Below are 22,539 nucleotides of genomic sequence, written 5' to 3' on the forward strand. Positions count from 1 at the left end.
AGTAGACTCCTCTGGTTAGTTGATGTTTTCCTTTTCTGCTCCAGGGAAGAAAGATGAAGAGAACTTTTCCACCTGTCTTTCCATTTTTCCAACTGTTTTCTGCCTTGGCTAATCACAATATTTAAACTAAATTTCTTCTCATGGAAATAGGGGCAAAATGGAATGGTGGCAATAAAAGACACAAAGTTAACTCAGGCTAGAAATATCTGTAATGCTCCAGTAAGCAGAAGTACCCAGAGACTGACTTGCCAGGAGTTAGTGTGTTAGGAGGCCTCAGGAAATTGGAAGACATGATAAAGGAGGTCAGGCTGGACCTCAGACCCTTCAGCTTCCCATCCAGAGAGAATCAGCCTGCGGCCCAACTAGACTACGTCCAGAGACTGCCAAGGAAAAGTGCTATAACATTAAGATAAAACAATGACCAGGGCTTCCTTAGTGGCGCAGTGGTTGGGAGTCCGCCTGCCGATGCAGGGGACACGGGTTCGTGCCCCGGTCTGGAAGATCCCACATGCCGTGGAGAGGCTAGGCCCGTGAGCCATGGCTGCTGAGCCTATGCATCCGGAGCCTATGCTCCGCAATGGGAGAGGCCACAACAGTGAGAGGCCCGTAAACTGCAAAAAAAATAAAAAATAAAAAATAACCAAACACAATTTGGACTACTGATCAGGAAAGATAACACAGGACAGTTTCAGAGAAGCAATCTGTGATTCTAATCTGTGATTAGAAGAAAAATGCTAATAAATGAAATAACCTTATGAAATTCTAGTGTGGTACATTACAAAACTGGGGGGAAAAAAGAGAAAATGAAGGTTCAAATTAATAAGTTTCTGCTTATAATCCTCCTTTTGGAATTTCTGACATCAAAGAGCTCAGAAGGCTTCAACTTACTAAGCACCAAGGAGAACAAAAGGCATTTTATTTCTCACTTGAAATGTCACCCTTGGGAATCTGCTGCACAATCACCAGTAAGGGCCAGGCTGGGAGAAGCTCAAACTTCTCACATTTTCCCGGTCAAGTCATAATATACATCAAAGGAATCCATCGTTTGCCATCGCGTTGGACTGTACATCTGCTTCAAAGTGTCATATGAAAAACTTGAGAGTTTTGAATACCAGCACAGCAGGTCAGAACTAAGCTTCAAGATCATGAACTTCCTCTCTCCACCTTCAGAGCTCAGGGTTCAGGCCCTGAGGGCATCCCCATGTAACACCTCATGGCTCAGTTCAAGTGAGCAGCTCCTCTAGATAGTATTCTAATAGTGGCAGAAGCTGGGGTCAGGAGCATCTCCAGGGAGCCACAAGGTCAGGGAAAACCAGCCTCACAGCGGACTCATCCCCTGAGGTTGGACAAGCTCAAGGAGGAAAGAAGAAAGGCTCCCATGGGAGATGGTATTTCCCGGATCCCCTCAAACACTTAACCACAGCTTACCTTGGTACAAAGTGGTTGAACTTGTAGGAACTGAAGACCTCTTGGATCTTTTCTTCTACTTTCGCCTGGTAAGGATGCAGGAGGTGGAAGAGAGAAAACAAATGATGAGACCTTTATCAACTTTATGTTCCTATTGCCACAAATGCCTACTGGCTAGAGTTCCTTGGTGTGACTTTGTACCTCACAGCATAACAAGACTGCATTCAGGGGCTCTGCAGGATGACAGGCTTGGGACAAGGACAGAGAGAGAAAGAATGCCCTGTATCACATTAGCATCACAACCGACTTCTCCACTAAACTAATCCATGATATCCAAACTAATGGAGATTCTGGAGTTTGGCACCCTGGCACCAGTTACTCAGGGAGCAGGTGAAGATGGACCCCTTTTGCTTGAAAGACCTGTTCTTGCCTGCTCTATGAAGTTGTTTAGGTGTTCGTTAACCAGCCATTATCAAATATGCAATTAATTTCTGCCAGAGGTCCTACTTCTTATTGTCAAATTTAATGGTTTAAATATAGATTGAACAGTATTAAAATCCCCAAAGGGATTTACAAGAACATCAATCATGGAAACACCAAAGAAATAGCACATCTGGTCATTGGACCTGTGTCACACACCAGACTCCACAGTCCCATAGAACAAAGGATCTCGGAAAGTCAGGTCACGAAAGGAATGAGATGACCTGTCTCCTCTGAAGATCACACCATGATGTGGTCACACAGCACAGCTTCTGTAAGGAAAGGGTACAGCAGTGCAGGAGGGGGCTGGTCAACGGGATACAGGGTTTCACCTTCCCGGCCATCCCTGCTTTGTGGTGAGGCAAGTCCTTTCTGAGATTTCAAGATATACAATAACGTCCTCCCTGGGAAATATCAAAAATGCATTATTTGTTTCTGAAACACCTGAGTTAGAGCTTCCAGTCCCTTTGACAAGTGTGCAAAACTCACGATGAGGGGAGCAGTGATGTGAATCAGCTAAAATGGCAGCCCATCTAAAATTCATTTATATTTGGTTTTAGGATATGCTTTGGTATTTGCCTTTGAACATGAGTTTCAGGGATTATTTGGCCAAGAATTTATAATACTTCAAAAAACAGACTGAAGTCACTGTGAGAATTTGACTCAGAAGAAGTAAGAAAGTTCTCCCAGACCCCTCAGGATGTTTTCTCCACGCCAGACACTGATGTGAGGCTAATACAAAGCACCAGCCTAAATGAAACACAGGCTGCATTTTTCAGTCGTGCCTTCCTTGGCCATACGTTGAAAGGGATAAAAAAATAATAATAATACAAGAAACATATGTCAGGAAGATCATTAAATAAAAAGATTTGCCTACCAGGTTTGGACACACAGTTTTTCTGGGCAGGAGCCCGCTGTTTCCCCCTTTGCCTGCCAAAGCAGTAAAGCTATTCTTTTCTACTTCACCCGAAACTCTATCTCCAAGATTCGATTCAGCCCCAGTGCACAGAGGTCGAGTTTTCGGCATCACTAGGAGTGGAACTGCTGGTTCATTATGATAACTTTATGTTTAATCATTTGAGGTCCTGCCAGACTGTTTTCCAGAGCAGTTGTACCATTTTATATTCCCATCAGCAGTATATGAGAGCTCCAATTTCTTCACATCCTCAACAACACATTATTACCTATGTTTCTGACCATAGCCATCCTAGTGTGTGTCAAGTAGTATCTCACTAGTTGTTTTTTTTAAAGAAATTTATTTATTTAATTTATTTATTTTTGGCTGCGTTGGGTCTTTGTTGCTGTGTGTGGGCTTCTCCCTAGCTGCAGCGAGAGGAGGCTACTCTTCATTGCAGTGCACGGGCTTCTCACTGCGGTGGCTTCTCTTGTTGCAGAACACGGGCTCTAGGTGCGTGGGCTTCAGTAGCTGCAGCACGTGGGCTCAGTAGTTGTGGCCTGCGGGCTCTAGAGTGCAGGCTCAGTAGTTGTGGCACATGGGTTTAGCTGCTCTGTGGCATGTGGGATTTTCCCAGACCAGGGCTCGAACCCGTGTCCCCTGCATTGGCAGGTGGATTCTTAACCACTGTGCCACCAGGGAAGCCCTCACTATAGTTTTGATTGCCTTTCCCTGTTGACTAATGATGTTGAGCATCTTTTTACAGGCTTATTGGCCATTTGTAGATATTCTTTGGAGAAATGTCTATTCAGATCTCTGTTCATTTTTTATTTATTTATTTATTTTTATTTTTTTGTGGTACGCGGGCCTCTCACTGTTGTGGCCTCTCCCGTTGCGGAGCACAGGCTCCGGATGCACAGGCTCAGCGGCCATGGCTCACGGGCCCAGCTGCTCCGTGGTATGTGGGATCTTCCCGGACCGGGGCACGAACCCGTGTCCCCTGCACCGGCAGGCGGATTCTCAACCACTGCGCCACCAGGGAAGCCCTCTGTTCATTTTTTAAATTGGGCTGTCTTTTTATTAATGAATTGTAATAAGTCCTTATATATTCTATCAATAGATACAAGTTCCTTGTCATATTCCCATTCTGTGGATTGTCTTTAGGAACTAGTGTATTTTTTAATAGAAAAAGATCACTTCAGAGCACAAAGTATGATTTTTAGAGTACAACTTTTAAAATAATACTAGCAATAAGCCTGTAATTTTTTTTGACAAATAGTAATGGATTAATATAGAAATTTAAAAAGTCACCTGAGGATAAGAAAATGAAAGTAATCCCCCAGATACACAACATCCTTTTTTGCCTCTCCTTCCCCACATACAGTCTGCTAGGGTGATATAAATCATAGTAGTTTTGTCACTGGGAAGATGTAAGCATTCTTTGAATGTTCTGATTTGCATAGTGGAAGGAAAGGAAGAAAGCTAGTTGTATACAAAAAAGTTAACACAGCAGGCCTGAGACTACTATCCTTAGAAAGGCCTACTTGAAAGGTAGACCCTGGCTGGAGTCTGGGAGCCTGGATCTCGGGAGGGCTCTCACCATTCCCAGAACTGATAAGAGAGGCTCACTGAGCCTAAACTGTATAAACAACGTGGTTTATGGTGAACAGCTATTTTCCTTCTGGGAGTCTGAAATTATGCTAGAAAGAGGGTGCCTATGTGACCAGCCCCAGTAAAAACCATGAGCACCAAGTCTCTAATGAGCTTCCCTGACAGCTCTGCATGTGTGGTCACAATTCAATGCTGGAGAAATTAAACACGTCCTCTGTGATTCCACTGGGAGAAAACTCCTGGAAGTTTGTGCCTCATTTCCTGCAGACTTCACCCCATGAGCCTTTTCCCTTAGCTGATTTTGTTCTGTAGCCTGTTGTTGTAATAAATCATAACCATGAGTACAGCTATATGCTGAGTTCTCTGAATCTTTGTGTAAGCAGATAAGGTAGAGGGTCCCCAGAGAAAGAGAACCAGGCATGGCTTTCTTGACATAAGAGAGGCCATGTTGGCCTAAGCCATTCTGGGATCTAAGCCTGGCCACAATGCTTGCCCTTTAATAGGTCTTAGAAATCAATGATCTTAAGAGAAGAAAGAATGCAGATGCTGACTGTTAACAGGCAAGAGAAATAACAATAGCAAAGATAATATATTAGTTATAAAGACTCCCGGTTCTCTTTCATGGTAAAGAGTAGCCTGAAGCCTCAACCACCAGATGTACTGGAACCTAAGGGCTGATGATGTTGACCTTTTCTGAACTTCTGACTTCAATCAACTAAAGCTTGGACTCTGTGGACCACCCAAGCCCCATCATGAATATGCATGTACCCTTAGCTTAAAACTTCCCCAATTTCGCTGTTGGGAGAGACACTGCTTTGGGAAAGATCCCCAGCGTTCTCCTTACTTGCTGCAAGTAATAAATCCTTCCTTCTCCCGATTTTTGGCTCAACACTCACCAAGAGGCAAACCAGTTTTCAGGTAACACTTAGTGAATCAGTGAACCTAGGAGTGGTCTTGGGGGCTTCCAAAACATTAGTAGAATTAGAAATTTAGCCTTTGGGACAGAATTAAGAGAAGCAGTCACAACAATTGCATAATGCCTATGAAGCAAGATCTGTAACTAAATTCCTTTTTAAAATTTTATCGAAATTCTCACTTTAAATATAGGAGAACTGGGGATAACTATTAAAAAACAAAGTTACCTAAGTAATGAACTCTAACACTACACAGCTCTCAAATCAGAATTAGGAAGGGAGGAAGGGAGGGAGGAAGGGAGGGAGGGAGGGAGGGAGGAAGGGAGGGAAGAAGGGAGGGAGGGAGAGAGGGAGGGAGGGAGGGAGGGAGGGAAGGAAGGAGGGAGGGAGGGATCAGCTTCAACATAGGGATGCTAAAGCATGTCTGCTTTCCCTGGCCTTTCATTTTATCTTGAATTTTCATGTTTCCTTTCCATCCCGAAGGAAGGGACTATTTATTCTATTTTAGTTAATTTCTTTTTTCTGCATGAGAGCTCCCACAGGCAAGGCAGCTACCAACTGAGTACAATACAAAGGGTTATTAACAGCCCTACAATAGCAGATAATTTTCTCTTGCATAAACAGCAAAAAGCCCATAGGTTCATTTCCCGTGAGCACAAAGCACACAGTTTGTGACCATGTTAATGAAAGTGATATGGCTCTCTTGGGAGAAAGATGACATCCTAAAGCATCTGTTTGGTTTCAGAAGCATTGCTACATGAAATGTTATAAGAAATGCCATCAGGACTAGTCACCAAAAGTTTCAGTCCCAAGGGATTAGCTCTTCAAAAATTTTAAACAGTCTGAAATAAAGGAACCTTGATTGGCTCCTGATTCAAAACACACACCAAAGATATAAAAAGAATCTTGAGACAACTGGGGAAATTTCAAAATAAATTGGAGGGAATTCCCTGGTGGTCCAGTGGTTAGGACTCCGTGATTTCACTGCCGAGGGCCAGAGTTCAATCCCTGGTCAGGGAACTAAGATTTCATAAGCCACATGGCTTGGCCAAAAAACAAAACAAAACAAAAAAATAAATAGATAAAACATAAAAAATAAAAATAAATTGGATATTAGATGATATTATAGAATTACTTTTAATTTTCTTAGGTGTGATATTATTGCCCTTAGGTAGAGGAACATTATTCTTAAGAGACACATGCTTCATTATTTAGGGGTAAAGTGTCATAATATCTTCATCTTACTTTCAAAGATTTGGGGAAAAAAACCCAGTCATATACATATATACACATGTGTATATACACACACATATAAACATACACACACACACACACACACACACACACACACCCAAAGGAAAAGTTGTATCCATCATTGTGAAACAGGAGGGAAGGGGGCAGGGCACTACCCTTGAACGAATGACATAGCCGGAGGACATGACATAAACTGATTAGAACCAAATGGGTCCAAGATGGCAGACAAGTCAACTTCCACTAGACCTTGAGTCTCAGTATACACTCGCTGTAACACATCAGGAAGCTAAATGACACACCCACAGGCGCCAAGATAGTTCTAAGACTGACCACAAGGATCAAAAAGTGGGCGGTGGTCCAATTCCTGGAAATTCCTGCCCCTTCCCCAAATAGCTGAAATACTCCTCCCACTCATTAGCCTATGAAATTACTCAACCCTATAAAAACTGACAACTCCTTACCCTGGTGCCTTTCTCACCTTCTGAGATCGCCCACACCCTGTCTGTGGAGTATGTTTTTCTCTAAATAAATCTACTTTTAAAAAAAAATAAATTTATTTATTTATTATTTTTTGGCTGCGTTGGGTCTTCGTTGCTGTGCCCGGGGCTTTCTCTAGTTGTGGTAAGCTGGGGGTTACTCTTTGTTGCGGTGTGCAGGCTTCTCATTGCGGTGGCTTCTCTTTGTCGTGGAGCACAGGCTCTAGGCACGCGGGGCTGCAGTAGTTGTGGCACGCGGGCTCAGTAGCTGTGGCTCGCGGGCTTTAGAGCGCAGGCTCAGTAGCTGTGGCACACAGGCTTAGTTGCTCCACGGCATATGGGATCTTCCCGGACCAGGGCTCGAACCCGTGTCTCCTACATTGGCAGGCAGATTCTTAACCACTGCTCCACCAGGGAAGTCCCTAAATCCACTTCTTACCTATCACTTTCTCTCTCACTGAATTCTTTCTGCGATGAGACATCAAGAAACTGAGCTTCATTAAGTCCTAAAACCAGTTGTGTGATCTCAGTTGGAAAATTGTGGGTTTGGGCCAGGTTCAAGTCCCAGACACGTGAGTTCAAGTCCAAATCAGAGTTTTGGCTGGGTTCGAGTCCCGCCACGTGGGTTCAAGGCCCAATCTGAGGTGCATGGTTTCAGCTGATGACCACGAAGGGATGGTGATAAGGTAAGAATGTTGAGAGTTAGGTTTTGGTTCTAAAGAGGCCTGTGCGATGCTGCGAGCCAGGTATACTGGGGAGGACGCTCTGCCAATGTCTGCTCATTTTTGACCGGCAGGTCAATCCTGTTGCTGTGCACATGCAACAGCAGATCCAGGACAGAACTGTTAATCTCTATACTCATCTCCCTGACTCTGAGGTTTTTCTCCTACATTCTTGCATTCTTGTTCATTTCTGCTCTATTTCTTTCTTCCTTCTGTTAACCCCAGAAAAACCTGTGTGACCACCAAGGTGTACTTTTTATTGCTTTTACTCCCCTCCCTCTGACCCTTACAAGTGCTGACCCTTTATTCCCAATTTTGGAAGAGGGCTTCTCCCCTAAGCTAAATGAGGAAAAGCAAAACTTTCCAACTTAAATGAATGGGTATGTCAGTCCTTCAGTATCATTGAGGTAACCACCCAATTCTTTGAAAAAGAAAACAAAACTGTCCTTGTTTTACAAATGTAGTCTTTACAGGACCAGAGGTGTGGCTCCAAAAATAATCCAAAACCCACCAATCCTTTTACCACTCCCCAAACCTCTATTTATCTTAAGAGACTTGTAAGTATTAAACAAAGGGGAAACAGTCATCCTAGGAGGAACTTGCCTATCTTTGAGATGCAAGTGTCCTATCTGGTCTTCTCAGGAACCCTTATCTCTGCCATCTTTTTAAATGCAAATTTTTTAAAAAGAGGGTAAAGTAATTTAGAACTTGACTTGTCAAGGATAAACAGAAATCCTAAGTGTCTTTTCTTTTTCTTTCTTTCTTTTTTTTTTTTTTTTTTTTTTGCCGTATGCGGGCCTGTCACTGTTGTGGCCTCTCCCGTTGCGGAGCACAGGCTCCGGACGCGCAGGCTCAGCGGCCATGGCTCACGGGCCCAGCCGCTCCGCGGCATGTGGGATCTTCCCGGACGGGGGCACGAACCCACGTCCCCTGCATCGGCAGGCGGACTCTCAACCACTGTGCCATTTGAATCCATCCCCTTGTGACTGATAGGTTTTATGTTGTATCTGACTCAGGACTGAAATTTTGGAATGGGAACTAAGAGGCCCCTGTGTTTGTGTGTTCATATGTATCTATATGTGTGTTATAGGCCTGTGATATTGCCAAAAACGAATTCATAAAAGAGCTCTACTTAATTGGCTTTAAAAAATTAAGTGCTTATATAAATACTCAGAAATAGAAAATAATCTGGCCAGATGCATTTCAGGTTCATGTCATCTGAAAAATATTCAGTACTAAACTGATATCTGGTATTGAAGGTGGCTTAAGCTTGTTGGTTTGATGGTTTGATGAACACAGACCTGTTAGAGTCATCAATGATCAATGTCAAGTATAATCCTTCTGTTGTACCTAGGTTTATTAGAGGTCAAATAAGACCTTTTTCTGCTACAACTTTGTCAACAAGAAAAGTAACTCAATGTGAAAAAAACTTAAGAAAAGTAAGATGTGTTTTTAGTAAAAGAAGGTGTGAAGAATAAAGAATACTGAAAAGAGTTATACATGATCAGGATTTTCTAAGACTGGATTAAATTTAGTTGGGTAAATGGATTTTGCTGGGAATGGACTGGGACAAGACTGAATTTGGTATATTTCTTTGCCTTTTAAGTGATCTGTATTTGTTTTTGAGATCTTCTGTAACTTTAGTTAGGGAATAAGTATTGTCTCACAGTGACCTATGATCTTATTTGACCAAGTATTTTGAAACTTTTTGACAAGCTTCCCAAATGTCAAATTTTAGTTAAGTTTCTTCTGATTTCCAGCTAACTTTGGGGTACTTTAGAGGGCCCCTGAGGTATCTTAAAGAGAAATATTTAACTAGGATTATTTGGTATGTTAAGTTAAATGTAATCATTCGTAATTCTGGTTATTATAACCACGTTTCTTTATCGATTACACTGTTATGAGATGTTTAACCATGACTTTTAAGCCTTTTGTCATTTACAGATATTTTTGTACTCTGATACTGTTACAAAAAGTGCTTCATCATCAAGGAGATTCACAGAAAGACCTTAGAAGCAGTTACAACAGTTCCACACCAAGATGATGGCTATGCAAGGATTCCAGCCCATACTGACTTAGAACAAGGAGCTGTCTTGCCCCTGGGGCCCCTAGATCAGGCATCCAGAGATTTTTACTCCCTGACAGGCAGGGTCGACGCCCCTACTGAAGCAGTTACAGAAGACGGACCATCGCCCTTCTGCTTCCCATAAGAATATGGGATAAAATCTCTGAGGTAGGGGGCAAGGCACTACCCTTGAAAGAATGACATAGCCGGAGGACATGACATAAACTGATTAGAACCAAATGGGTCCAAGATGGCAGACAAGTCAACTTCCACTAGACCTTGAGTCTCAGTATACACTCACTGTAACACATCAGGAAGCTAAATGACACACCCATAGGCGCCAAGATAGTTCTAAGACTGACCATAAGGATCAAAAAGTGGGCGGTGGCCCAATTCCTGGAAATCCCCGCCCCTTCCCCAAATAGCTGAAATACTCCTCCCACTCATTAGTTTATGAAATTACCCATCCCTATAAAAACTGACAACCCGGGCTTCCCTGGTGGCACAGTGGTTAAGAATCCTCCTCCTAATGCAGGGGACACGGGTTCAAGCCCTGGTCTGGGAAGATCCCACATGCTGCGGAGCAACTATGTCCATGAGCCAATACTGAGCCTGCTCTCAAGAGCCCACGTGCTTAGATCCCGTGCTCCACAACAAGAGAAGCCACTGCAATGAGAAGCCCACACACCGCAACGAAGAATAGCCCCTGCTCACTGCAACTGGAGAAAGCCCATGCACAGCAACAAAGACCCAACATAGCCAAAAATAAATAAATAAATAAAAACTGACAACCCCTTACCCTGGTGCCTTTCTCACCTTCTGAGATGGCCCACACTCTGTCTGTGGAGTATGTTTCTCTCTAAATAAATCCACTTCTTATCTATCACTTTGTCTCTCACTGAATTCTTTCTGCAATGAGACATCAAGAACCTGAGCTTCATTAAGTTCTGAAACCTGGTGTGTGATCTCAGTTGGAAGACTGTGGGTTTTGGCCAGGTTCAAGTCCCAGCCTCGTGGGTTCAAGTCCCAGCCACATGGGTCCAAGTCCCAATCCGGGTTTTGGCTGGGTTTGAGTCCCAACCTGAGGTGCATAGTTGCATGGTTTCAACTGGGTTATCTCCACCGCTGTCCTTTTTTTTTTGGGGGGGGGGGGCAAGCTGCACGGCATGTGAGATCTTAGTTCCCCTGACCAGGGATGGAATCCATGTCCCCTGTGGCGGAAGCGAGAAGTCTTCAACCACTGGACCACCAGGGAAGTCCCTCCACTTTTGTCCTTGACAAGACTATCTCACAATTCTGTAGAGGTAGAATTTGCAGAAAACCGATAGTAATGCAAACAATTTCTGTCCATAGAAATACAAATTGTATCCAGTAAAATGCAAGTACTTGTAAATGCAAGTAATAATGAATATCGCCCAGTTTTGCATCCATTTGCAAATTTACTTCAGCATGCCTGACTGTAAAGGTGGTATGTTGAGTTCCTGTCTGAACTAGTTGTAATATCTTACTCGGTCCATGAGTCAAATAAAATCTTGGACATGTGTTCATTTTATATTTGTGTGAGTCATGATTTTATCTTCTTTTAAAATTTATCCTTGAACAGTTTATATGGCGGGGTGGGGGGGATTAGGTGGAGGACAAAGAGATACTGTCAATTTTTCTGTATATTTGACATTTTTTGTAATAAAAAGTTGGAGGAACCAAGATTCCATCACAACTACTTTATCTAGGTATAAAAAAGATTTTTGAAAAGTCAAATACATCTGCACACACACACACACACACACACCAGTACATTTATATGTATAGTCGCTAAATAAATGTTTAAACCAATTAGAGAGTGTTTCTGTCCATTTAAAAGCAAATACTCTACAGTGTGACACCAGCAGAGACTTTCCTTGACCAAACTTTAGTCAGGCTCCTCTGAATCCTCCTCCCAACTAGGCCTTGACTTTTATACTTCTGTGTCCATCCTCGTATCACCTGTTTTTAGCAAGAATCCTGCTAAGTTGGTTTAGCCAGAATCCCCCGTCCCCACTATCTGATCAGGTTCCTCATCCTCCACCATCCCCCAGTGATGTCTGACCACCTTGGCCTGCCTTCACAAGGAATCCTTTTAAGTCAGTTTAGCCAGATACCCCACCTGCCTTTGATGATTCCTCTTACTAATTTACCATCCATCAATCCCCCCACCTTGCTCCTTGGCTATAAATTCCCACCTTTCCTTGCTGTTTTCAGACTTGAGCCCAATCTCTCTCCCCTACTGCAAAACCCCATCATAGCAGTCCTCCTTGAATAAAGTCTTCCTTTAACAGTGTCATGAATAATTTTTTTCTTTAACAATACCTCTCCACACACCCACCAGCAGAATGACTAAAGTTGAAAAGAGGGAAAACACCAAATGTTGGCAAGGATGTAGAGGAACCAGAGCCCTCACACATTGCTGATGAGAGTGTATGAACATGTCTGATCACTCTAGAAAAGGCCAGCAGTTTCATTTAAAACTAAACATACACCTAACCTGTGATCCAACAATTCCACCTGTAGGTTTTTACCCATGAAAACACATGATCATAAAAAGACTTTACGAGAATGTTGATAGCAGCATTATTCATTATATCCAAAATCCGGCAACAGCTCAGTTGTCCCAATAGGAGAATGGATTAAGAAATCAGCAACAGCAACCATTAGATCAAGTAGCTCAGAGGCAGTTTACCTGAAACCAAGCTGATCTTGTTAAAAATGTAAACTCTCAGGTCATAGACGTATAGAATCAGAAACTACTGGGATGGGGCCCACCCAGAGGATTCTTTTTAACAAGTCCTCCAGAGGATTCTGATGCATGCTGATGTTTGATAGATCAAAGGCTTTTTTTTTTTTTCCGTAGTGGTAACATTCACTGGATTTCAGCTCAGAGGCTGATGCTTGAGTTTGACTACAAATAAGACTTTCTTAACTTATAATTATTGCTGGGTTTTTTAAAAAATCTGCTCACCACACTTTTCTTCTTCTTAATTAGCAAAGGATAAACTAAGGTGAGAAGGTAAAACATTCCTCTGAACAAATATCCTAATACTTTGAGTACAAAATTCAGAGGGAGGTCAGAGTTGACCTAGTCTCCTTAACCAGCTGGCATTTTTCTCTATCAAGGCTGAGATCCTTTATGAACCATGGGTTCTCAACCCTGGCTGCATATTAGAATTTCCTGAGGAGCTTAAAAAATACTGATGCCTTGGTCCCACCCTCAAAGGTTCTGTTTTAATTGGTCTAGGGTACAACCCAGGGTGGTGGGGAAGACCAAGAGCTCCCCAGGTGATTCTAATGGTCAGCCAGGTTTGAGACCCACCGCCCTCACTGCCAATTCCCTTAAAAAAAAACTTGTTTTAACATCAGGTGTTCCAGAAGTAACGAAGGAAAACTAAGTTTAAATCATAAACCAAAATGAACACGAGAAAAAAGTTCCCAATGGCCTACAGATCCACAGGCTATGTTATCAGCAGTAACCTGCCTCATTCAAAGGACAGGTGCTTATCATCACTATGCTATAATATTCAATAATCCTCCTCTAACAGCATTTTTCATTAAAGAATTCCTAAAAGCCCATGCATATATGAAAACTTGGTTTAAGGCAGAGATGGGAAAATCCAATATCAAAGGAAAAAACATGGACAGTAAGTGTTGCTAGTATAAAAATTACTTCCTACCTCTCATCCTAAAAATAAATAAATAAATTCCAGGTTGATTAAATTTGAACATGAAAAACTTGAGTCAAGTCATTAAAACAGCGTACAGGAGAATATCTTTATATTATTGGGATAGAGAGATTTCTTCAAAAAGCCCAAACTATAAGGAAAAAGACAAAGAAGAACATAAATATAAGCAAGGTTAAAGGCAAACAAGAGCCTAGGGGAAGATATTTGGAACATATGTAAGATCCTATTTTTCCCAAATTAAGACCACTGACCACTAACAATATCAAGTCTTAGAGAGGATGTGGACAAAATAGATCTCCAGTACACCACTACCTAGTGCTTAAATTACTAGAGTCACTATGGAGGGCAACATGGTAGCAGGTAATAACACTGAAAAGGCACAGACCCTACAACCCAGCAATTCTAACTCTCCAGTAGAGACATACCTAGAAAAACCCTTGCCTGCCCTCCCAAGCCTCTTTATAACATAACTTAGTCCTAACAGTACATCTCTCACTTTTCCAGTCATGAGGCACTTAGGATGTGGCGAAAGGGGAACACAAGAGTTCAGAGGTCGGGCTTCCCTGGTGGCGCAGTGGTTGAGAATCTGCCTGCCGATGCAGGAGACACGGGTTCGTGCCCTGGTCCGGGAAGATCCCACATGCCGCGGAGCAACTAAGCCCGTGAGCCATGGCCGCTGAGCCTGTGCGTCCGGAGCCTGTGCTCCGCAACGGGAGAGGCCACAACAGTGAGAGGCCCGCATACCGCAAAAAAAAAAAAAGAGTTCAGAGGTAAGTCTACTAGTTTATCAGAAGTTTACCCCTGCTTCTGATGGGGCACAGGCTTGGTGTTGCTACGTACAGAATGGTTTTACGTTTGCTGAAGTAAGATTATACATATTGAGGAGTCCTAGAATATGCCATCCCAAAATATGCCTCGTTGGTATATGGATTATTTTGAGCTAAAGGCCACTGATAACCAGGAGGTGAAGGAAAAGCTCTAAAAACAGGGCATTAAGTTTCCTTTTGTAAAGATGTCTCCCTCTCCACACCAGGAAGTGGAGGACTCCTAACAACTCTTATCTATGGAGAAGGCACTGACTTAAATCTGAATAACAAACCTTACTAAAGAACTCTTGTTTACCATACTTTTCCTGGACTTTGGGGAAACATAAGTTGTCTCCCCAACCCAGAAGCCCCAAACCCTTTTCTTTGTTTTAGCCTAAAATGGCATATAAACTCAAGTTCTAACTACCCCTTTGGGTGACTCATCGATAGATGCTCCCACGTGTACACAACAATGCGCATGTTAATAAATTTCTGTTTATTTTTCTCATGTTAATCTGTCTTTGGTCAGTCTAATTTACGGGGCTCCAGCTAGAGAACTTAAGCTGGGTAGAGGAAAAGGTTTTTTCCTCCCCTACTATATATTTATATGTATGTATATGCACATGTATCTTTATATAATATAAACTAATAAATATATATTTGTGTGTGTGTGTATAGTCTGTGTACATGATATAAACTAGTATGTATATTACTTTGCGGTTTTCAACGATGGAGAGATTGTGTGAGAATCTAGGGGTCAGAGATGAAGTGACTGCACCCACGTCCCCAAGACTTAGGTGCCATGGCAACATAGTGCAGATCTAACCATCTGCCTGCATTCTTGACAGCTCTGTTTAAAAGATAGCTCCTGGAATTCTAGAAATCCAATCGGAAGCACAGAATAATTTCCACTCATAGCTGAGTGGTAAAAAACAACAAATGCATTTGGAATTTTCTCTTTCACAGCTTCTATCTAAAGCAAATCTCATAATGCACCAACTTTCGTATCACAGACCTTCCCTTCTCCCTACATCTCCCCCTCTCTCCCAGAGGAGGACCCTTCCAGAAAGCAGATTTGCTGCCTGAGACTCATGCTAATGTTGAAGATGTAGTAAAAGAATCATTAATAGATTAACTATAAGAAAAGGATTCTTCCTAAAAAAAAAAATTATCCCTCAGAAAAAACAAGTCACCTTATACGAAATCCTTACAAAGTAACTCTTGCTGTGGGGAGTTCTTTCAATTCCTTATTGTGAATACAAAGTGCGTGCGAGCTGGAGTTGACACATCATCCTGAAACAACCTCAGTCAAGGTCTGGTGTTGGCTGCCTACAGAAGTCAGCTGATGGTATCAATGAAAGGAGACAAATTAAACACAGATTTAATTTCTGGGGATATGAACTCACACTTGCATGTGCAAAATGCCACTGTAAACCCTTTTATAGATCACTTTAAAAGTTAATAAAGTGTTTAAGTTGTGATGATCAAAGATATGCACCAACTTGACAAACTGTAAAAGAATTATAATTGTAACTTGTGATAAAATAGTCAATATCTTCCCCATATTTAAAAGGGATGTATCTCAAAAAACTGAAAGTGTGGTCTGCAAAAACATATTCACTGATCCAAAGTATAGCTCCAGTGACGATAAAAACACAAAGGTCAAAGATGGATGTGAAGAGTTTGAAGACAAATGTTTTATGAATATGAGGAGGAGAAAACAATATTTCTAAATTAGTGTGATTTTATAAAGTATGTGATTTTAAATAGGCATAGGTACCTAAATTTAAAATGCAAATCGTGTAAACAAGCATTTGGTTTGTTTACCTACATACCTAATAGTATGTGTATTCTCGAGTTGACCAAAAAACACTTTAGGGGACTTTTTAATAAGGAAAATGGGGAAATTTTTATACTTGCACTTTCTCAGAGTTGGGCAACATGGTATATGCTGAATTTCAATAAGGTAAAATTGATTCACATAGCTAGCCTGCTGACCACTTAACAAGTAGAGCTCTGGTCCCGTCTATCAGAAGCATAAAAATCTAGTTAGTGTGACTATATTTAGGGACTTGCTCCACCTCTGTTTAATAATCTCTCAGATACTAGAACTTGAAACAAGTCAACAGCAGGAGTTCGGGATTCATTCCTGGATGCCTAATGTTCCCTCCTTCAGGATCTGCAGTGGTGCAATGCCATCACTTGCAGCCAGTTCTTTAGCCTGGCTCTCCATCCTGTCCCCCACCTGCCACCAGCACTCATTCATCATCAGGTCAGCCCCACCCATCCAGCTGACCTAATTCCCTACCACAGCCAACCTGGTCTTTCCCTCCTAATGGCTCCTCCCACTGGCATGGCTGCCGCCCCAACTCCATCCTTAACAGACTAACCCCAGTCCCACATCCTCCATGAAGTTGTCCTGACCGCCTCACCCCACAACAGATCGGCTTCCACTCCCTGAAATCCTCATGCAATGCAGTCATAATTTAGCACTTCATTACATGCTCTGCTGAGTCATTCTGTGATTGCTTCCAGCATATTCTTTTTTTTTTTTTCCCCTCTAAAAGAAAAGAATTTTGACTGAGACAAATAATTCTTCTAGATTCCCCTCAGAGTTGACTAGCACTTGACTGTCGTCTAATGATATCATGCCATTTCAAATGGAGAATGTTTCTGCCCCTGTTCAAGGGCAGTCTAAAGGGAAAACAAAAGTAGTACCTTCAGTAACAACTGTTGTTGGCAAACCTATTACCTCTGAGATTGTACCAGTATTACCCTACCGGCCTGAATCACAGAGCATTTGCAATGGGGTGACTGCAGGTGGCACAAAAAGGGAAGACAATCGCTAATAATACAACCACATCTTGCTTTCTGGAGTCATAAAAGGTTACCCGAGCATCAAATTCATCAGCTTGTCAAGAAATAAAACAGCCTGTCACAACAGAGACCTTCAAAAGATACCCAGAATCTCACCACTGCTCATTACCTCTACTACCACAGCCCTGAGCAAAGCTGCCATCACGTGTCACCTGCAGTACTGCAACAGCCACTAACTGGTTTCCCTGCACCCACACTGGCCTCCTCACAATTTACTCTCAACAGTGACCTAAATGAGCTTGCTGAAATGCTCAACAGATTGTGTCAAAACCCTCCAATCATAGATCAGTCTGACTCCTGGTAGGAAACAGATGGCACATTCAAAGTGGGTGATTTGAGGAGAGTTCATATCATAACACAGGGGCTAGCAACACAAGGGTACTTCATCCCCTTCTAGACCTGAAATGTGAAGAGAAGGGATAGAGAGGGAGACAGAGAGCTCCACGGAGAAGGCACCTAATTGGAGATGTGACCTTAAGCCTAGAGACACTCCAGCCCACACAATCCTGCGGGAAGGGAATATATACGCCAATCTCATCCTTCTCCCTCACTCTCATCCCTATCAATACTCCCCATGGCCAAATGCAAACAGAAGGCAGAAAGCAAGGTTGCCTGTCAGAGCAGGTCCACCTCCTGGGGCACATCTACAGAGCAGGGTAGAAAAGGGTAGATTGAATCTGGGGAGGTAAATGGAAGCTATTCAACCAAATGGCTTCCCATCTCAATCGGGGTATCTGAAAGTACGAGATCCAACCTTATCTCCTGTTCTGTTTGCTAACCTCTCTACTCAGTGGCTCTCCACTCACCAGGCACACCCCTGCCTCAGGTCCTTTGTACTTGCTGCCTTCTCTGCCCAGAATGCTTTTCCCCCAGATACACACATGGCTTGTCCCCTCACCTACTTCAGCTCTCAGCTAAAACATTACATCAGCAGAGGTTTCCTTTACCACCTTATATAAAAACCTCCCTTGCTCCTATCCCATCCATGCCTGGCACATCTATCTCCCTTATCTTGCTTTATTTTTCTCCACAGCACTTCTAACATTAGATAGATAGATGGATGGATATTTTTTTCTCCTTTTTAATTGACTGCCTCTCTGGCCTAGAACAAAACTTTCATAAAGGCATCCACTTGGCCTCTTCTGTTCACTCCCTTATGCCCAGTGTCTAGAACAGTGCCTGGCACAAAGAAGGCACTCACGTATTTGTTGGATGAATGAAAATGAATGAATGGAATAGAAGAACCCATAGCTAAGGACTCTTTCCACTGTTCAGAGGTTTAACTCCTATTATCAAATCATTGTTAAGCAAATAAATAGGCTCCTGATAATCAGATAGGAAGCAGGTGACAAGCATTTTTTTATTGGCAATGGCACAAAATTGAGTGCTGTCAGTAAACTCCTAAGAATAAATGGAATCTTCAGTAAGAACCAAAGGAATAACAGCACTGTCTTCTGTAAACAACTCCTAGCAAGGTTGTTTTTTCTTATGACTATATCATCATTAACCTACCAACCTAGTCCTTCTCTAAGACTCAATCTTCTCATCTGTAAAATGTGTAAAGATTGAATGATACAATGTATGGAGAGCATTTATTGGGTATGGAACCCAATAAATGGACACTATAATGATTATAAAAACATTGAGGAAGGCATGAAAATGAGATACTATGTTATCTCCCTACGATCTGGAACTGTTTATCCTCGACTTTTAAAATGTGCGCTGGAATAATGACATGGAAAAGAAGTATCCACCACACAGTTGGGCCTAGATCTGAAAGACATCCTACAGTACCAGTGCTCCATATCAGAAGCTAGTTTCCACACCTGGCCCAGACCTTTTGCAGGCCTGGTTGCATCCATTTATGCATCGCTCATTATATCTAAGCACTTAGAACATAAGTGCTGTTTTTTCCCTCATAGGAACTAAGCAGGGCATGTGACTGAAAAAATAGTGTAAGCAAAAGAGAAAGAGCAGATCAGGAAAGCTCCTGGAGATGCTCCTGTTTTTGACTTACCCCTCTAACCATGGAAGTCTGTTTTGGTCCGTAAATTAGACCAAATTCTGATTCCCTTTTCTCCACTAACATTTTATCTATCCATAGCCTTATCTGCTGGGTCAATTCAGTTAACTATGCAAAAGGTGACCCCATAGTCTTAGGTCAGATAAAAAGAAAAAGGCTTGACCTGAATCCATTCAACAATCCATCACTTAGGAATATTGCAAAGATCCTGTAGTAGCTTTTTCATTGATGGGAGATTTCTTTGCAACTTTCTGCAGAAGATTTCTGTAGAAGGACACACTGGTGGGCTAACTAACCTGGAAAGCTAGATTTCAAAAGGTAAGTTTCCTTTCTACCCTAAAACCCATGAAACTTAAATCTCCAGTTAAAATATTCCCTCTGCTACTATGTGTATACGTGTGTATTCAAGCCCTTGTTTTTGTTATTTTAGTCATAAATATACAATATAATAATTATCATTACTAATTTTTGCCAAAATTGAGGCTTCCAACCTCAGGCATGAAAATCAAAGCAGGTCCCTCCAAGATTAAGCCTAGGGATTGATCTTACTAAGAGATCTTATTTTAGTAAGCAGCCTGAGGCTTACTTGTTAGTGCTAAAAAAAAAAAAATCATTCTGATCACTTCTCCTAGTGACAGATGGGTAACCATTTCCACAATAACTAACTTGGGACCAATTCCAACTGAGGAACGAGAAGAAAAACAAAACTATAATTCACTACTCATTCCGCAAATACATTTCAAAGTGATAGGTCCCATCTACTTCAAGGCCTCAGTGAATGGCAAGTAGTACAAAATTCACACTCTTATTACAGCACTTCCCAAACTGTGCTGTTTTCGTCTCTGTCTTCCCCAACCAGGCTGTGCCATGCTCCTGATCAGGCGCTGTTTTATTTCTTTGCATTTTCAGAGTTCGACATTGTGGCCAACACACTGCTGGTGCTCAAATGATTGAATGGGTACTAAAATGTCCCCCCATGAGGCAGGCGTCAAACCTGGCACTGTGGGTCATAAATTAAACATCATGGAATGGCATGACCGCAGTCTGGCCACTTCTTTTCCCCTCTATGTCCCAAAACTATGAGCAAAGTGGGGAAAGTGCGTTATCCATACGAGAACCTCCCGATGTCTGGCAAAATGGAGTGGGCTGTCCGACCCACCCGGGCTGCTTCAGTCCTCCAGGCACAGAACAAGATTCTCTCCGCTCCCTAAGGCCTAAGGCAGAGGGGACCCAGGTACTGTCCTCTCCCTCCAACCTTGACAACGACCCCTCCCCAACCCGGCCCCACAAGCGTTTCACTCTCCAGCCCAAGCCTGGGCGCCGGGAGTTTCCCGGGGGGGGGGGGGGGCGGTGCACTGTGGGAGCTGTAGTTCCCGGGTGGGTTCCGCACCCCGGCGGCCCTGAGGACCAGACTCCCGTTCCCAGAAGCCCCCGCGCGGGCGCCTCGCCCAGTCAAGCCTGCTCACCTGTTCCATGGACGTGACTGTTTCTACAGAGTCGTCCTGCAACCGCTCCCGCGCGTGCTCGGGCCTCAGACTGTACAGCGGCTCTGACCAGACTGGGGAGGAAGATGGAGGGCAACAGTAGGTGAAAGAACTCGGAGAAGCCATCTCTGGAAAGCAGCAGGCGGTGTATAGGACTCAGCTTCGTCAAAGAACAACGCGCCTTGAAACTCTAGCGGGCTAAGGCGCTACGGCGAGCGGGTAGAGTCAAAAGAGTTTGAACGCGAATCGCTCCTGCCGCCTACACAACCTCAGGGAGTGAGTTGCTGGAATGCTGCCGCCCCCCATTGGGCAGAGGAGCTGCTGCAAGAGGCTCAGTTTCTTGGCGCGCAAGGAAGGACTTGTACGTCTGAATTTCATTTCCCACACACACACCTTTTCAACATTCTGCTCATTCTCACTTATGTCAGTAGTTCACAGTTTCGGGTGCTCAAGAACCCAATGAGGGTAACTTTTAAAGGCATTTCGGACAGCTCTCCTGATTGCCTCAGTCATACTATTGTGAACAGAATTATTGTGCACCTTTGGGTACATGACAACCGCCCAGGAGAAGCCAGCAGCTTCTCCACAAAGGAATTGCCATCTCAGCAGTCAGTGATAGAGGGAAGTGGCACTGTAATTCTCTTCTATCAATTTGGGGGTTACAGTGCAGTAGCAGGAAGTAAAACTCAGTAGAAGGGACAAGTGTAAGTGAAACAACCAAGAAAGTATTCACTCATTTATTCAGCAATTTTTTTTATAGAGCACCTACTACATGTCAGGCACCCGTGCTAGGCCTCAAGAATACAAAAGTGAACAAAACAAACAAGGTCCCTCCCCCCTTGAGAAACTTACAGCCTAATGGAATTGATAGAATTAAGTGAATGAACACAAAAAAAATCTGTGAACACTTGTGATGAATTGTATGAAGAAAAATAACAGGGTCTATGAGGGAAAGTAAAGGAGGAGGGGACTAATTAGATTGGGTGGTCTGGCCAAGCCTCTCTGAGTATGTGACATGTAAGCCGAGACCTGAAGGAGCCATCCCTGTGAACAACATGGGGAAGAGCCTCATGAGGGAAGGACCAGCAAGCTTGACAGAACACGCCATAAGTATACTCATGTGTGTTTGTATTCATTCTGATGTTTAATCTGAAGGTGTTCTGAATAAAAGAAATTCCTACTGAGTGGGGTTAATCATCATATACGCCTCCATTAAATGTTCAAGTAGTGATTTTAGGAAAACCCTGCTACCTTTGGACAAGCAATAGAAGAGGACCTCTTTCAGGGCCCACAACAAAAAGACTGCACCAAAATTATAACACCAAGAGGTTAAACTATTTAGAGTCGGGGTGAGGGTTTTGGGGGTGGGAGAAGATAATAACAGACTTTCCAGATAGACACAAACCCAACTTCCTGCTCAGAGCATTTTTACTCTGTTCCCACTAAATTCCAAGCCACATGTCTAGGACCCAGGGAACCGTGGTGCAATCTTTCACAACCAGCCATTCCCCTGTTCTCAGTCTCCGGTGTCTAAGGATGAGGCTGGGATGGCCTAAGGGCCTCAGGTAGGTAAACACTATCACCCTGTCCATTTTAGAGACAATGTTGCTGAGTTAAGTCCTGGAGGTGCTGAAATATTTCTAAATCTGGGAATAAGTAGGACTGTGTGGGTTTGGGTCACAGATATAGCTGTACAACGTGAAATAGTCTCATTATTATTTCCTCTGCATTGGCACCTTATTGTCTTTCCCTTAGTTCTATTTTGGAAAAAATGATCTGTTAAGGTCTGGGTCATATCTAAGGATTCTGCCT

At 42.9% G+C, this 22,539-nt stretch overlaps 1 protein-coding gene across 4 annotated transcripts in view; it reads right to left on the reverse strand.

The window, feature by feature from the left end:
• The window catches only part of FNTB (farnesyltransferase, CAAX box, subunit beta), a 96,151-nt gene extending 75,219 nt beyond the window's left edge, over positions 1 to 20,932 (reverse strand). For 3 of the 4 annotated variants that reach the window (XR_010839522.1, XM_067028317.1, XM_059059076.2), the window contains exons 1-2: positions 20,710 to 20,932; positions 1,429 to 1,493 (exon numbers count right to left, since the gene is read on the reverse strand). Coding sequence is in view for 3 of the 4 variants with exons in the window: in XM_067028317.1 (XP_066884418.1) it covers positions 1,429 to 1,493; positions 20,710 to 20,853 (209 nt within the window). In the remaining variant the exon portion in view is untranslated. The remainder of the gene's footprint in view (positions 1 to 1,428; positions 1,494 to 20,709) is intronic. The other variant, XM_067028318.1, reaches the window with a different exon arrangement.
• Between the last annotated feature and the right edge of the window lie 1,607 nt (positions 20,933 to 22,539).

The sequence above is a fragment of the Kogia breviceps genome, chromosome 3, assembly GCF_026419965.1.
Source record: "Kogia breviceps isolate mKogBre1 chromosome 3, mKogBre1 haplotype 1, whole genome shotgun sequence".
Lineage (NCBI taxonomy): Eukaryota > Metazoa > Chordata > Mammalia > Artiodactyla > Physeteridae > Kogia > Kogia breviceps.